A 17,798-nucleotide genomic window follows, 5' to 3' on the forward strand; every position below is an offset into this window, starting at 1 on the left:
CTATCCATCATCCTTCCTTTGTCAGGAGGAAAAAGATAAATCACAGCACCAGTGACCCAGCTTTGAATCCGGCACTGTGTGTAAGAGTTTCTACATTCTTCTTGTGACCCGTATGGGTTTTCCTTAGGTTCTCTGGTTTCCTCCCACCATCCAAAGCATACGGGTTTGTAGGTTAATTGGATGTCATTGGGCAGCATAGGGTTTCAATCACCAGAATCAACTCCTATCATGTTGAAATTTTTTTTAAAAGTAATGCACTGGTTGTGAGGGGAAAAAAGCTGAGGGTTTTACCTGAGTCCAATCACTTGTCCTATGAATTTACCAAAGGCAACGAACATTGCACGGGTCAGGGACACCAGGCCTCGCAGTTCCTTCGGTGCACTTTCCCCAAGGTACATACTGTGAACATTGAGGCCAATACCTTCAAACAGCAGGGGCAAAAAAAACAGGAATTGATAAAAGCAATGACCCTCACCACAGGGTCTTTTTATAAAGCATTTGAGAGCAATCATGTGAGTATTAGCCACCATTTTCTTTACTCATTCCAATTTTGAAATACCATGATCACTGGATCACCCATCAACAACACACTCAACTCTATGGTTATAGCTATATACACGCACTAACATCACACTGTCAGGAATACACCTTGTAATAGCCCCAATAATCTACACAACATTACAGGCAATAATAAACCCAGAGCTTCACAGGCACCAACTTCACACCTAATATTATTTCCATTGGTAACCAATACACAGCATTTCCATCAATAACCGGACAACTGTTTAGCCGTCAATAATACACCCATATTATAATTCTCCCGAACACACCCAACCACAACACAAGCAATGCAGAGCCATTACACACATTATATCCACATTAATCTAGAAACATTGAAGGCATCAATAATTCTCAGAGAAATATAGCCATCAGGGATGTGGAGGAATTTCTTTAGCCTCTGGAATTTGCTTCCTCTGGCAGTTGTGGAAGCCAGGTCATTGGGTGTATTTAAGGCACAGATTGATAACTATTTGAATAGTCGGGTATCAAAGGTTACAGGGAGAAGGCCAGGCAGTGGGGCTGAGTGGGAGAATGGATCAGCTCAGGATGGAATGGTGGAGCAGACTCAAAGGCCAACATGTCTACTTTTGCTCCTATATCTTACAGACATTAAATCAATTCTTAACCTATCCAGCCCTATATCTGCTAAATTTTACCATTGTCTGTCACACACTGGGCATCACCACCATCAGTAACACGCCCAATATCACATTGACTGGGGAATCCAACACCATGAATAAATATTGCAGCATTACAGCTATCTTAACACCTTTGGCAACACAACAAACTAACTGCCAACATTACAGACTTCGGAAACACAACCTTTCATTATTGCCACAACATTACAGTTGACAAAATTCACACACATTCACTTTCAGTTACATTTACAGACTAATTCCAAGAATGACCCACCCATCAATGTTATCATAAGTGCACACCCAACATTCCAGCAATTAGGAATACTGTAATAATAATCTCCACCAGTGGAGAAACAGCAGCGTGCAGTGGCAGTTAATTTAGGGTTCAGCACCATGGACAGGTATGTGTGATGCAGAGATGCCAGCAACGGAAGTTACCTATGGAAGCAAACAGGGTATGTGGAGCAATCCATGCTGCAAGCCTGCACAGGGAAGGCTCCTTGACTTTTCCTCTGTCACATTGATGACTACATTGGTGCTACCTCCTGCACCCATGATGAGCTAATCATCTTTATTCACTTTGATGTTCCTACCACTTGATCCATATCTAGTACTCTCTCCCCTTTCTCGAATTCTCATTCTCCATCTCAGGAGACAAGCTATCTATAAACATTATTTATAAACCCAATAACTCCCATTATGACCTCGACTACAACTCTTCCCACCTTGTCCCTGTAAGGATTTTATTCCATTCTGTCAATTCCTCTGGTTCAACTGCATCTGCCCCAGGATGAGGCTTTCCATTCCAGGACATCTGAGATGTCCTCCTTTTCAGAAAATGTGGCTTCCCTCGACTGCCATTAAGTCAGCCCTCACCTGCATCTTCTTTATTTCCCCCACATCTGCCCTGGCTCCCTCTGCCGGAGATGGAACAAGGATAGGACTCCCTTTATCCTTACCTACCACACCACCAGCCTCCACATCCAACATATTATCATCTGCATCTTCCACTATAAACAATGGAACCCCACCATCAGACATATCTTCCCCTCCCCTCTCCGCTTTCTGCAGGAATCACTCCATCTGTGACTCTCTCATCTACTCATCCCTTCCCACTAATCACCCCTTGGTACATCCTCTGGGTCCTCACCACACTATGGGGCTCCAAACAAACCCTCCCAGTTAAGTAATGCTTTATCTATGAATCTGTTAGGGGTCATTCACTGAATCCGGTGTGGCTTCCTCTACATCAGATGCAGACTGGGAGATCACTTTGTTGAACAGCAAGAATCTCCCAGTAGCCAACTATTTCAGTTCCACATCCCATTACCACTCTGACACTTCTGTCCATGGTCTCATACACTGCGAAACTGAGGCCAACTCCAAATTGGAGGAGCAACACCTTATATTCAATCTCGGCAGTCTCCAACCAGATAGCATCAATATCTTCTCCAATTTCCATTCATTCCCCTCCCCCATCTTTTTCCCTCACCTCCACCTCCCCCACCCATTCCCTTCTTTTATTTTCAGATTTTTTATAGGCACATGGAATTAATAATACATACATGGCCATAGTTTATATAACAATAACTATATAACAGTTACAGCACAGAAACAGGCCATCTCGGCCCTTCTAGTCCACTTTCCCCCCTCCTCCATCCCATTCCCTCCCACAGTAAACCCTCCCCCCCCATAGATAGAAGGAAAAAAGAGAAAGTCAAGAAAAGAGAATCACAAAGCAAACTATACTGGATATATCTTATAATTACATTATATTCTAAAAATATTATCTCCTACAACTACTATACTATATAACTGAAAAAAATATTACAATATTACCTAAAATATTTGATCAAAGTTTGATTCTATAAACATATAACAAAATTATATATAAAATAAGCTAAAGTAATCATAGTTTACATTTAAAAATAATGAAATAAAGTGAGGTGAAGCTGGGGAGTGACAAATGGCAATTTATAATTTAACAATTAGTTTAATAAGTAATTATACAATTATAACACCAATCTTTTGCATATACAGAAGCCAAATTTTCAGGAACACTTCATATTAATTCCTTAAACTATATGTAATCTTTTCCAGTGGTATACTACTTTGCATTTCTCCATGCCATCTATCTAATACCAAATCAGATTCTAATTTCCATGAAACAGCTATACACTTTCTACCCACAGCGAATGCAATTTTTAAGAAGTCTCTTTGAAACATCCAATTTTGATTCTGGATTTATCCGTGAGATATCCCCTAAAAGGAATAACATAGGATTCCTCGGGAGTCTAATACCTATCACCTGTTGAAGAAAATCTATTAAACTAGTCCAAAAAATATTCAGCCTGAGACATGTCCATGTAGAATGTAAAAATGTACCTATATCCTGTCTAACCCATTCCCTTCTCCTATCAGAGAGCTATCCTTCTGAGCCTGTTCCCCTACCACTTTTCAGCTTCTTTCTGTTCTACTCTCCCATTTGTATCCACTTACCTGTTAGCCTTTGTAATTTATCCCTCTCCCTCCCCCCATCTTTTTATTCAGGTGACTGCCTGATTTTTCAGCACTCTTGAAGAAGGGCTTAGGCCTGCTGAGTTTTTCTAGTATTTTTATGTATGCAGGAATTATGGAACCACCAAGGTCCCAGGGTTCCCTAAAGCTCAGTTTCAAGACTGGTCAAACACTGCAATCTGAGGTCTGAGGCCAAACCTATTCCATAATTTAGTAAGAATGAGCCTCCGAGCTGCATGACATTGCTGAATTCAGCACCCACTATGTCCTCTGTGGTATGGATGACCAGCGTTCAGATCCTGAGTCTTCGAGGAGTCAGGGTGCCAATACACCACATCAGGCTAATTGAACCCATGTACATCAACTTGAGGGAACTTATGGGTCAATTTAAAGCTCAGTTTAAAGACTCTCAACTAAGGCAGAAGGAATTAACTCTGCTGGTACCTGCATTGATGCCATACAGGAAGCGCCCCACCAGAATCATCTCAAACGACTGTACCCTCTTGCTGAACATCATAATTATTGCAGCTGTGATAGCCACAATATTGTTGAAGAGCAACGCATTCTTCCTGGAACAGAAACATGGGCTTCATTAAATGGAGAGAAGTCAGATAGCACTTTGGCATTTCCTGTGTGGATGATTATCAGTCTGTGTGGTTGTCAGTTCCTTAATAAGTGACTGCCACACTCACGGTTGGCGTAGCAGTTAGCGCAATGCCTTTACAGCACCAGCGATCGAGACCGGACCGGGGTTTGAGTCCCCACTGTCTGTAAAGATTTGTACATTTTCTCGGTGTCTGTATGGGTTTTCTCCAGGGGCTCTGGTTTCCTCCCACCATGCAAAAAACATACCAGGGTGGAGGTTAATGGGGTGTAAATTGGGGAGCACAGACTCATGGGCTAAAATGCCTGTTATCTGTCAAATTTAAATAAATTTAATTTTTTTTAAATTTCAAGGGAAAAGCACAAAGTGAAAGTTCAGCCCTGTCACGATCACATGGGGGATGGAAGGGAGGAGTTACACAATTCATCCATCAGAGTACCTGGGCTTTCATAAATCAAAGTATTGGGTTTAGGATAGGGGCTCCAAAGTAGTCAATATTGACACCAGGAGTCGATGGGACCATCCAAGAGGTCAATAATGGCAGTGGGGGAGGGGTCAATTGAAAATAGCACCAAACTCTCACGAGAGCGGACCTTGGTGGCCACCATATTGTATTTGACTGGCCTTTGAATTAGTTTGGAGCAGTGGTTCTCAACCTTTTTCTTTCCACTCACATACCATTTTAAGTAATCCCTTTGCTATCAGTGCTCTGTGATTGCTCTGGGAATGCTTAAGGTGGTATGTAAGTAGGAAGGGAAGGTTGAGAATCTCCGCTCTAGACCCAATTGTTACCAAAATATTTTTGGTAAAAAGCAAAAATATTTTGCTTGAGAAAAATTGTTATTGGCCCATTTACTTTGGAGTTATGAAACCGTGCACATAACAAGTCAATTAGGTATAATTAAAATAGTGGTTCTCAACCTTCCCTTGCCACTACAGGAGGACGGAAAGAGTTATGTGTTTTATGTTTTATACTTGTGTAATTGTTTAACCTTATGGACCACATTTTGGGGCAAAAAAAACTTATATGGGTCAAACTTTTGACCTCATGAGTACCTGAGTTGTTCGAGGTGTTGGGACCTTGAATGGCTGGGACTGGGTGGTAAGTTCATGATCAGGGCTGTCAGTAGCTCAGAGGGTGGGCACTGGAGTTCAGACAGATGGGCGCTGGGGCAAGGATCCGTAGTCAGGAGTTCAGATAGGCAAGCATCGGGGCAAGAATCCACAGTCTGGAGTTTGGATGGGCGGGAGTCGGGTGAGAATCCACAATCTGGAGTTCGGATGGGTGGGTGTCGGGGCAAAAATCCACGGTCTGGAGTTCGGATGGGCGGGTGTCGGGGCGAGAATCCATGGTCTGGAGTTCGGATGGGGGGGTGAGCACCAGGGCGAGGATCTGTGGATGGGAGTTTGGATGGGTGGGCAGCTGAGACCATTAATAGCGGGGGGCGGGGGTTAATATTTACACACGATCGACTATTACTCAAGTATATATGGTACCTATGTTAGTGCTCCCCCCACCCCCAGTCCAGCGCTGGGATTCCATCCTAGGAGTCGATGACTGATCAAGTATTTCATGAAGGGTCAATGGTCTAAAATGTTTGTGGACCTCTGATTTAGGAATTGGAATGTTTTGGTGAAGTTGTACAAGACACTTTTTATCAGGAAATTTTGGAGATTTGGGTACTCGTTTGGTCACCTGACTGCAGGAAAGATAACATTAAGTTGAAATTGTGCAGAAAATATTTACTAGGATATTGTCATGCCTTGAGGAACTGATTTACAGAGAAAGATTAAACATGTTATTCTCTGGAGCACAGAAGAATGAGGGGAGATTTTATAGAGATATACAAATTTTTGGGGTGTGGGCTGGGTGTGGGGTATAGGTTGAGTAAATGCAACCAGGCTTTTTCCACTGAGGATTGGTGATACATGAACTAGAGAACATGGGTTATGGATGAAAGCTGATATTTAAAGGGAACATTCGGGGGAAATTCTTCACACAGTGGATGGTGAGGGTGTGGAAGGAGCTGCGAGCTGAAGTGGTGAATGCTGGGTCGATTTTGAAATTTAAGGAAAAAAATTGACGGTTACTTGGATGAAAGGGCTATGGTCTGGGTGCAGGTCAGTGGGACCAGGCAGAATAGCAGCTTGGTACAGACTAGATAGGCTGAAGGACCTATTTCTGAAGGACCACTGTCACAGTGAATAATCAACACATGATTACAGCCGTTTGCAGTAAAACACAAAGGTATGACCGGAGGAAGGGCTCAGGACCGAAACCACTAATATATTGTTAGCTCCTATGGATGCTGTGGAACCAGATGAGTTCCTGTGTGTTTACTACAGCTGTCAGTATCCCATTGGGCATGGAGCGACTCCAAACAAGCTCCCCCTCACCCTCACCTCACCCACGTTCCCACTCCACCCCATTCCCAGTGCTGAGCCGATCCCCGGAGACCATCCTTCATCTTCTGAGGGTGATCCTTGGGCTGTGATGTATCTCAGGGTCTGAGACCCAAATACCAGAAAACAGAAGCGATATTTGCTCGTGATCTGACTTCCACTGGCCCTTACCTCCCATACTTCACCGAGAGATGGCCAGCGTTCAGGGCTCCAAGCAATCCTCCAACTGGGTAAATCGAGACGATTACATACCAGAGCAGTTTGACTGAAGTTCCATCCATCGACTTGCCAAAGCGTTGAACCCATGTCTCATCAATGAAGCTCTTAATGAACTGTGATACAATTGAGTATAAATGAAATTCCCCCATATTTGCAATATGAAACATGCGGGGTTCATTGATTAATTGGTCACATGAGTATAGAGTAGACAATAGGTGCAGGGGTAGGCCATTCGGCCCTTCGAATAATTTGGAGTTGTGGGCCAAGGGGGTGTTTCTGTGCCACATCTCTGAATTAAAATTGTAATTCTGATTCTAAAATAGCAAAGAATCCCTAAAGCACCTTTATCAATCCCATTTGGAATTTTGTGGCTGCAGCATTTCTGGGGCCGAGGTTTCCCAGCAAAGGCCAGCAGTTATTTCCCATCCCAGCTCCCCAACTGTCTGGTCATGAACAGTGGTCGATGTCCAGGTCAAGGCGGTGTGAGATTGGGACAGGTAAAGAAGCCCCCATACTTTTCGGTGATAGAAGGTGAGGGATGGGGAGTTGTTGTGGAGAATGTGTACAAGGCACCAGTAGAGGGCCCAGATTTAAATCTGCTGGGATTGATAGCATCACTGGAAAATAGAGGAGATGCAGGAAACCTGCTGGGGAGGAAATTACCATCACCTCAAAGATACTTCCAATGGGCAGAGTCTTTGAGCTCATTCTCTCTAGTCAGCTGCAGAAAAGCCATCCCACTGCACTAACCGAAGGATGTGGGAGAGAGAGGGGATCTCTCCAGAGTGATCTGGCTAATATTTATGTCTTCACTAACATCTCCTGCCATGAATCTACTACAACAGCAAAAGGTGCTTTATAGGTCACGAAATGTTTGCAGGTGTCCCAATGCCAAGGAGAGTGTTAAATGCATATAACAAATAATAGACAAAAAATTCCCTCTCGTTTCTTTCGACTTTACATTGGCCAGATTATTTTAAAGTGCCTGTTGGCATTTTCTTGAGCTGGTCACATTTATGGACAACTTGTGGTACCCATCACCATATGAAACAATTTTAAAAATGGGTCAATCCTTCTGCTCCCTGTTCCTGATCCACTTCCTCTCTCTCCCTGTGTAGGTCCCTTGGTCAAATGTTAACAGCAGGTTTTGTTGGCCACTTTTTCTCTCTGTGTACTCCTCGACCCTGCCTTGAGAACTCAGTCAATTGCTCAGAAACTGATGCCCAGTGTTGCATTCAGCCAGAAAGGCAAAAGCGTTGCTGCTATCTGGAGTGCACTGCCAGAAAGAATGGGTCAAATCGCATCTTCTAAAGGCCAATTGGATGTTTATTTGGACAGGGAATAAAATGCAAAGCCACATCAAAACGTTGAAAATCTAGGGGTGCGGACTGCATCAAGTGACGCCATCAGAGGGAGTGACACCAAGATGACTGTCTATAAAATCTATTGTGCAATGTTTCAGCAGAAATGTATTATTTTTTAATAAAAAATCCCTTTAGTTAATTATAACAACAAAAACATTTTTCAGAAGCCAAGCCTACATCTATACCTACAAGGCTAAAACTCGATGCTAATTTACTTTTTGAACCTTCCAATGCACTCTGGTCAGAGCTGTCATTATTACCTAGTTACAATGACGTTTTGAATCAGGTCGTTTCGTCTGCCCACATTAGAAGCACGCGCTGGGGTTTTTTTTGGAGGAGAAAAATAAAAAAAGACTTGTGGTCCAGTTACTAATAAATGTGTAACCAATAATGTCGTAATTCAATGTAGAAAGATTTTACAAAACAATTTTGTTGTTAGCATTCATATAATATTCATATGATATAGTAATTTAAAGGCATAATTTTAATTTTGCTAGTCGTTTAACTCACTACTATTGCCATTACGATCAGTGATATATGAGAATTACAATTTACAAGTAACATTGGTACAAAAAACATTACTAAAGATTCTGTATGGTCTGGTATGGGAGGAGGTCCTTGGAAGTGGGGACACCATGAGTTACCGCACTGGTGACACCAACCCAAGCGATGCCACTGGTTGAAGTGTCACCAATGTGGAAGAGTACGGACAATTCTTTGGAGAACTAAACATATTCTTGACAGGATGGACCGAATGAATGCCTCCTATTTCAATTAAGCCTTCAGACTGAGAGTTTTCATTCGATCAGCCTGGGTTGCTTTTCGCACCTGGAGACTCAATATTTCATCCACTGCCTCATCCAGAGCACGTCCAAGTGGTCCTTGGGATGCAGCTTTGCTGCTGCTGGGGACTGCTTACCGCTGAAGGTGCGTTGATGGAAGACATGTTGAGTCCATATTGGAAGCCGCCTCCAATGCCCGTCACAAGGATCAGCGCGAGAAGCATTCGTCCCTGAAGCTACAATGTGAACAAGAGGGCATGAGACCCATGATCTGAGTGACACTCAGTCTGTCTGAGGCATCGTGAACGGATGAAATAGCGGTAGGAGGATCTCAGTCTGGACAACTGAGTAATCATAATAACATTAGAGACAGGATCAGGATTAGGCCTTCCAGCCCATCAAGCCTGCTCCAACAACCATTCAATAAGATCATGGCTGATCTGATGATAGACTCATCTTCAGCTTCCTGCCTTTTTCCCATATCCCTTAACTCCCCTTTTATGTAAAAATCTATCCAACATTGTCTTGAATATATTTACTGAGGTAGCTTCCACTGCTTTAATGGGCAGTGAGTTCCGTAGATTTATCACTCTTCTGGAAAAGCATTTCCTCCTCATCTCTGTCCTAATTCTACTACCCTGGATCTTTAGGCTATGTCCCCAAGTTCTGGTCTCCCCCACAAATGGAAACAACTTACCTTCCTCTATCTTATTATCAATGCCTTTCAGAATTTTATACGTTTCTATCAGATCCCCTCTCATTCACTGGTCGGCCACCTGTGAGGACAGGTGGTATACATTTACCTCCGACTGAGAAAGGGTGAAATATCTTCCACATGGTGAATTCTCAAGGATCAGGAGATTTAAGAGATTAAGGACAAAAAAAGCCGAGGATAGGGGCAAACAAAAGCTAAAGAGGAAAGTCTGCAGACCCTGGCAATCTCCCAGACTGATTAGTCTCTCCAATGTAGAGGAGGCCACATCTGTTTGGGCAGCAAGGTTAGCATAGCAGTTGTGTGATGCCGTGACAGCACCAGCGATTGGGACTGGAGTTCGAATCCTGAACTGTCTGTAAGGAGTTTGTATGTTCTCCCTGAGTGGGTGTGGGTTTCCTCCAGAGACTCTGGTTTCCTCCCACCATCCAAAAAGTACTGGGGCTGAAGGTTAATTGTGTAAATTGGGCGGCATGGATTCTTGGGCCAAAATGGCCTGTTACTGTGCTGTAGGTCTAAATTTAAAATTTAAATTTAAACCCCTGACCTCTTTTAAAACCCTCTTTTCCATCTCCTTTCTTCCAGCTCCCCATCCCCTTCCTTTCCCTCTCCATTCTAAGAGCTGCGCTCTCCCCCAATGACTATCCATTCTGAGAGCTGCCCTCTCCCCCGATCACTATCCATTCTGAGAGCTGCCCTCTCCCCCGATCACTATCCATTCTGAGAGCTGCCCTCTCCCCCGATCACTATCCATTCTGAGAGCTGCCCTCTCCCCCGATCACTATCCATTCTGAGAGCTGCCCTCTCCCCCGATCACTATCCATTCTGAGAGCTGCCCTCTCCCCCGATGACTATCCATTCTGAGAGCTGCCCTCTCCCCCGATCACTATCCATTCTGAGAGCTGCCCTCTCCCCCGATCACTATCCATTCTGAGAGCTGCCCTCTCCCCCGATCACTATCCATTCTGAGAGCTGCCCTCTCCCCCGATCACTATCCATTCTGAGAGCTGCCCTCTCCCCCGATCACTATCCATTCTGAGAGCTGCCCTCTCCCCCGATCACTATCCATTCTGAGAGCTGCCCTCTCCCCCGATCACTATCCATTCTGAGAGCTGCCCTCTCCCCCGATCACTATCCATTCTGAGAGCTGCCCTCTCCCCCGATCACTATCCATTCTGAGAGCTGCCCTCTCCCCCGATCACTATCCATTCTGAGAGCTGCCCTCTCCCCCGATCACTATCCATTCTGAGAGCTGCCCTCTCCCCCGATCACTATCCATTCTGAGAGCTGCCCTCTCCCCCGATCACTATCCATTCTGAGAGCTGCCCTCTCCTCCGATGACTATCCATTCTGAGAGCTGCCCTCTCCCCCGATCACTATCCATTCTGAGAGCCGCCCTCTCCCCCGATGACTATCCATTCTGAGAGCTGCCCTCTCCCCCGATCACTATCCATTCTGAGAGCTGCCCTCTCCCCCGATCACTATCCATTCTGAGAGCTGCCCTCTCCCCCGATCACTATCCATTCTGAGAGCTGCCCTCTCCCCCTTGCACTAGTCTAACCTCACACCATGAACTTGCTGTTAATCTGCAATTCTCCCCGCCCCTTCCTCTCTTCCCCAGACCTTTTATTCAGATGCTTGCCTGTATTTTGCTCATACCTTAAGGAAGATGGATGAGGCCTGAAACATTGATTAGTTACCTTTATCTTCCGATAAATACTGTATGACCTACTGAGTTTCTCCAGCACTGACATATGAAAGGTCTTGATAAACAGTCCTGACCCAAAATTTTGACGACAATTTCTGATCCTCTAAGTCTCTCCAACTTTTCTTTGTTCGTTCAAAGTTTCCAGCATCTATCTGCATTTTTTTTTTGGTCTTTATTTACCTTTCACACTTTACACTGGGAAGGCGATGCACGTTCTCCAGAATGTTGCCAGGCGTAAAAGTTTTTGAATGAAGCCAGGTCAATAGTTTAATCCTTTTACCTTAGAATCATTGATCAGTCTAATTATTTCTACTAATAACAATTAGGCTGGGTTTTATTCATTCAAATGTAGATTATATGATGATCTAAAAATTAAATAACAGGGACTGGAGTAACATTGATTATACAGATCTTGGGGCACAAGTCTAAAGCTCTCTAAAAGATTAAACAGGTGGATAGGGTAGTGAAAATGGGTATTTGATATGCCTGCCTTCAAAAGCTGAGGCTTTCAGTTTCAGAGTTGGAATGTCATGTTACTGCTTGCAAAATATTGGTTAGAAATGTACAGAGGCTTTAGAAGGCATAGAGAAGAGATTTCTATGGACCTAATCAATTCTACTTGGTCCCTTACACATCCAATTAATACCTTTTGTTGATCTGGATTCTTCCCCTATTGTGTGAATTCTGAAGCTTTCTGAGAAATCCTGTTCTGCCTTTCCTGATGTTTCCTTGAAGTAGGGCTCAGGCCTGAAACGTCGACAATATATCTTTGTCTCCTATAGATGCTGAAAAGACCAGGTGTGTTCCTCCAGCAATTCAGTGTTTTTACAGAGAATACATTTATCAGGATTATGTCTGGATTGGAGGGTATTATGGGGAGCGGTTGGGCAAACGGTTCATTTTCTCTAGAGCATCAGAGGCTGCGGGGAGACATGGTGGAAGTTAAAAAAAATTATGAGAGGCATTGATAGGGTAAACAGTCAGAATAATTTATTGCAGGATAAAAATGCCAAATATTAGAGTGCATGCATTTACAGTGGGGATGGTTAAAGAAAATGTTTTGTTTTTTACTGAGAGAGAGAGAGAGAGATGGGTGCTTTGCATTGGCTGGCAGGAGCAGTGGTGGAAACAGAAATGATAGCAGATTTTAAGAGGCTTCTATATGGACACGTGAATATGCAGGAGATGGAGGGATATCTATCACATGCATGCAGAAGAGGTTTAGTTTAATTTGGCATCATGTTGGGCACAGATATCCTGGGCAGAAGGGCCTGTTCTATTTTCTATGATTATATTTGGAGGATTATGTACAATCTGGCTGTTCCACTTCAGGAATGATATGGTAGCAATAGAAAGCGTGCAGAAGGGATTCACCGGGCTGTTGCCTGGAATGGAGGTAGTTTATTCTCACTGGAACATAGGGGTTTAAAAGATCATGAGGGACAAAATCTTTCCCAGGAGCAGTGGAGCATTGAGCTAGATTTAAGATTTTAAATGGATTTAAGGGTGTGATAGTACAGATCTATCACCAATGTATATAGTGTATATAGTTACAGTATCTTACAGCGATTGGCTGAGAGCTAAGCCACGCCTACTGTCTAGGCCTTAAAGGGTTGTGTCCTTAGCTAGGTCGGATCATTCCGGACTGGTCGGCCACCTGTGAAGAGCTCCTGTCTTTTGCTAATAAAAGCATTGGTTTGGATCAACAAGTCTTTGATTCTTTCGACGACCTCTACAAAAGGCTAATTTTAAAGGAGATCTGAGGTATGTTTTTCACATAGAGGGTGATGATTTTATGGAATCATCTGGTGATTCCATAAAATCATCACCCTCTATGTGATCTGGTGATAGATACGCTTACATTTAATGGATGTTTATCAGTTTTTTGAATAAGAAAGCTTAGAGGGCAAAAGTGATCAATGTAAATAGACATCATACTCAGAATAGACGAGGTGGGCTGTATGATTCTATGTAATGATTCTGTACTGTTTCAGCTGTTTTAAATTCTGAAAGCAGGCACCCTGATATAAAAGGCCAGCTAGTCAAAACTAAGACAAAGGGACATATCTTCTCACATCATTAAGATTTTCCAGAATGTTTTACCTCAGGAAGCTGGTATTGGGACAGTATTCGGGAGGGTTCTGAGGGCAAGAAAGGCTCATGACAATGTTTATTTAACATTAAGATCTATAGGTTTTTGCTACTGAATGAATGGAGAGAAGTAGGGATCTGACTGAGACTGAGGATCTCCATGTTCAGATCAAATACTAATTATTGTCATGTAATAAAACAGAAATGTAATATTACCCAAAATCACCTTTAGTCTGCCACAAGGCAGACAAAGATTCACCATAAGCATTAGCATTGCCTGGCACCCCTTCCAGTCAGAGAAAGAGAAGCAAAAAGAGAGTTCCCCAGTGTCACCGAATGTCCATGGATTCAGCTCCAGGGCTCTTGCAACTTCTGCAGCTGCAAGACTCCAGTTCAGTTCAAACCATCAGCAACATCAAGCCTGAAATGTCAGTAAATATATCTTTACCTCCTATGAATACTGCAAGACTGGCTGAGTGACTCCAGCATTTCTGTATTTTTACATTGGCATCCAAACATCAGACACGATGAAGAAGCCTTCAACACTCAGAGCCCTTTAGGAGTTTTCATTGCCCTCAGCATGCTCTCGAATCCCGGTTCAGATATTTGGTTCTCAGGAGCCAGTCTCCAGCAGTCCACAACCCAGCCTGGTTTGACTGCGTCACTAATACTTCACCACCTGAGTATGTCCTTTAGCCACAGAACCCCTCACTGTTCCGCTGCCATGGTCACCATCCTTAGGGTAATCTCCTTTGCTTCTTTCTAACGGAGGGTGTCTCTCTTCATGACTTGTACCCTGCCATGATCTGAGAATGGCTTGAGATTCACACACATTAATGTGTCAGAAGCCAGCCCTTCAGCCCGTCATGTCCATGCCGACCAGTGCAGCACTCATCTGCACTCCTATGCACTACATGTGTAGGGGAAGTCAAGTTGCAACTGTTGGAAGAGCTCTCTGTACTCTACGTTTCGGGCCGGTTGAGAGGGCTTGTTTCCAACCTGATACTATTTGGTAAGGATTTTCTGGTGATTGTTGTGGAGGGTGCTGTCTCTGCTTTCACCACCTCCACCCACCCTGAATGTTAGAGACCACCCATCACTCGAAGGATGGGGGAGGGGGAAATTTAAAGTCTACTGTGGCTGGGGATTGTTGACAGTATTGGCTAATCCATTCTGCTCACTCTACATGCATGACTGTGTGGCTCGGCACAATTCAAATTCTATCAATAAATTTGCCATGACTCCATGGTTGTTGGCAGCAGAATCACAGATGGCAATGAGGAAACATACAGGAGGGAGATAGGTCAGCTCATTGAATAATGTCACACTAACAATCTTGCGCTCAACGTTAGCAAAACCAAGGAGATGATTGTGGACTTCAGGAGAACACGAACCCAGTCCTCATCAAGGGCTCAGTATTAGAGAGAATCAAGAACTGCAAATTCCTCAGCGTCAACATCTCTAAGGGTCTGTCCTGGAGCCTCCATGTTTATGCAATCATGAAGAAGGCTGGTCAAAACTTCTACTAGTGTACTGTGGAGAGCCAGTGGTTGCATCACTGTCTATCTAGTATGGAGGCGCCAACACAAATGACAAGAAAAAAACTCCAGAGGGTTGTTAGGTCAGCCTGCGACATCATGGGCGACAGACTTCACACTCTATCGTGGTGCCTTAAGAAAGCAGCCTCCCTTCGCTCTGCTACCACAGGGGAAAAGGTACAGGAGCCTGAAGACCAGCACTCAATGGCACAAGGAGAGCTTCCTCCCCTCTGCCAGCAGATTCCTGAATAACCAGTGAAGCAGAGACACTGCCTCACTTTTGACTTTTTGTATTTATTTTGCCCAGTGGTTTATCGAAACCTTTGCACTGCGAGGCTGCCGCAAAACAACGAATTTTGTGACAATAAATTGTGATCCTAACTGATTCTAATAAGATCCATAATTTAGCAGAAACCCGCAAACATTCGTTTTATTCTGACATACTAATGGACAAGATTAATTTTGTGGAAACAATATTTTTTAAAGACGCAGATGTCGGAAACCCAAAATAAAACCAGGGCATTCAGGCCAGGCGGTCAGTCAGCATCTGTGGAGAGAGAATTTCATTCCGCGGCTCTTTGTGCGTCGGTTGGGTTGAGAATCAGTTGGCGTCGGGGCTGGATGTTCACATTCCCATCGACACGGCTCGCCCGCGCCTGAACCTGCGGCTGGATGACGGTCGGGGAGATGCGGCCCGAGCTCTTTCACTCCAGTCCAGTGGGACCAGAGCGGCGGACATCCACCGACTTTTCTCAACCATTGTCGGTGACCCCTTTTTTTCCCCGCAAAGCGTCGCCCTGTCCTGTGCTGGGGGGGGGGATCTTGGCCCGCAACAGTTTCCCCACCGGGTTGTTTCTCCGGAGTTCAGTTGCTCAAAGGAGTTTCAACACCAGCCACTGTGACCGACGTGCGATGGTTTCTACTCTGTGATCGCTGGGACGTGGAATCTCCCCACCACGTGCCATTTGCAATGATTCTACCGGTGCGGGGGTTATGGCCACATCAACCAGTCCCAGGGCAGGCGCTGCAGGGTTAGAAGTCGCTAAAACTACCCCCTTCCCCCTTCAATTGATCCCAATTCCAGAGAGAGACTGTCCTCGCATGTCCTCGGGTCAGGGTAACGTCTCTTGCCCGCTGCCCATCCAAGGGGCATCCCGAAGTCCGCTCTACCCTCTGAACCAAAACCAGCTCCATCCACACTCCCCCATCAAATATGCTGCGGGTCAGGACAGGATGAGCGAGGTCCTTGAAACGCCACTTTATTGGCGCCGATCGTGAATGAACCGCGTTCCGCGCCAAGTGTAACATCGCCGGGAAACCCCGCCTTCGGACCCGAGCGCGCCCGAGTCAGGCCGGCCTGCGGGCGGAGGGGGAAACAGGAACAGGACATACCAGTTTTTTCAGCATGGTGCTCTTTGCGATCTCCTTTATTCCGCTGGTTTGTCTGAAGTCGGCGGGGAACCGGGCTTTTAAAGGCGAAACCTGACATAAAACATCCAACCACTGCTGTTTTTTTTTAACCCGAGCCTAATTTATTAACTATCCTCTGCCAGAAATACAAGACAGTAAAACAAATTTCACAGACCATTAATCATCTCAGCCACAATTCCGTTTCCATCAAAATCTCTGCGTCATGAAAATAAGAGGTAAAAATTAAACTTTAAACCCGAGAGAGTTGTCAGCTTGGAACCGTTCTCCACGGTAAAGTCTTCCTCGGAACGGACTCGGGGGCATCGCCGCCTTCGACTGAACCACGGAGCGGAACTGGGTTCATTATCCACTGGAGCGGGTTCTCCCGCGGCTCACCTCCGCTGAACATCACTATCGACGACACTTTTCTTATTCTCATATATCCTCATTTCAAAGTAACCCCTTCCAAAGCGTGAGCTGCGATATCCCAAATTTCGATCGATTTAATCCAATAAATCAAACTCTGTGGCTGTTCCTTTATGTAGTTTTAATTCGTTGATAAAACAGATTAACATTTTGCATAGCTTCCCCACAAGACTCTCACAATAACCCAAACAATAGTTCTTCTAAAGAGACAGGCACAAAATTAACAAGAATCAAAAACACAAAGGTTTAACCTGTACGATCACAAATACTTCACGTTCAACGTGCAGTCTCCCCTTGCTCACGGAAATAAGGAGGAATCGAGACAATGTGAAACCAAATGGTAGCTCATGAGAGATTCCATCCTTGAAGAAGTGACCAACCTACGCACGTAAAGATGTTAGCACTGGGATCTTGGGGTTAGAACAAACTGGTTTTTTTTAAATTTCAATTTTTAAAAAATACTTACTCCCAATATCTCCCCTAAACTTTCTTCCATTCACTTTGTACAGATGTGTGATCTTTGATAAAGACAAGAAATTAGCCCCCCCCCCCCCCCGAGGTTCTACCTCTAACAACATCAATAGGATGTGGAAGGAAATCATAGCACTCAGAGGAAACCCATGCATTCACAGTGAGGATATGGCAAACTCCATGCAGACAGCAGCTGAGGTCAGGATCGAAGGGTGGCTTGAGGCAGCACACATGTACAGATATACTGAAGTTCTTACTTGGTGCAGGTACACAAGATACACCAACCACAATTGTATAAATTCAAATACCAAGACAGAAAAACAGAAAATAAATATGAAAGGGGAGATAAATAAA

The 17,798-nt window shown here is 44.3% G+C and overlaps 1 protein-coding gene across 1 annotated transcript in view; it reads right to left on the bottom strand.

Annotated features, from left to right (window-relative positions):
* Positions 1-16,544, bottom strand: part of slc2a11l (solute carrier family 2 member 11, like) — a 47,596-nt gene extending 31,052 nt beyond the window's left edge. Inside the window, exons 1-5 of the mRNA XM_069933045.1 lie at positions 16,530-16,544; positions 9,226-9,324; positions 6,895-7,055; positions 4,161-4,285; positions 292-421 (exon numbers count right to left, since the gene is read on the bottom strand). Coding sequence (XP_069789146.1) covers positions 292-421; positions 4,161-4,285; positions 6,895-7,055; positions 9,226-9,324; positions 16,530-16,544 — 530 coding nt within the window. The remainder of the gene's footprint in view (positions 1-291; positions 422-4,160; positions 4,286-6,894; positions 7,056-9,225; positions 9,325-16,529) is intronic.
* Positions 16,545-17,798: the final 1,254 nt, after the last annotated feature.

This window comes from Narcine bancroftii, chromosome 4 (genome assembly GCF_036971445.1).
Source record: "Narcine bancroftii isolate sNarBan1 chromosome 4, sNarBan1.hap1, whole genome shotgun sequence".
Taxonomy (NCBI): domain Eukaryota; kingdom Metazoa; phylum Chordata; class Chondrichthyes; order Torpediniformes; family Narcinidae; genus Narcine; species Narcine bancroftii.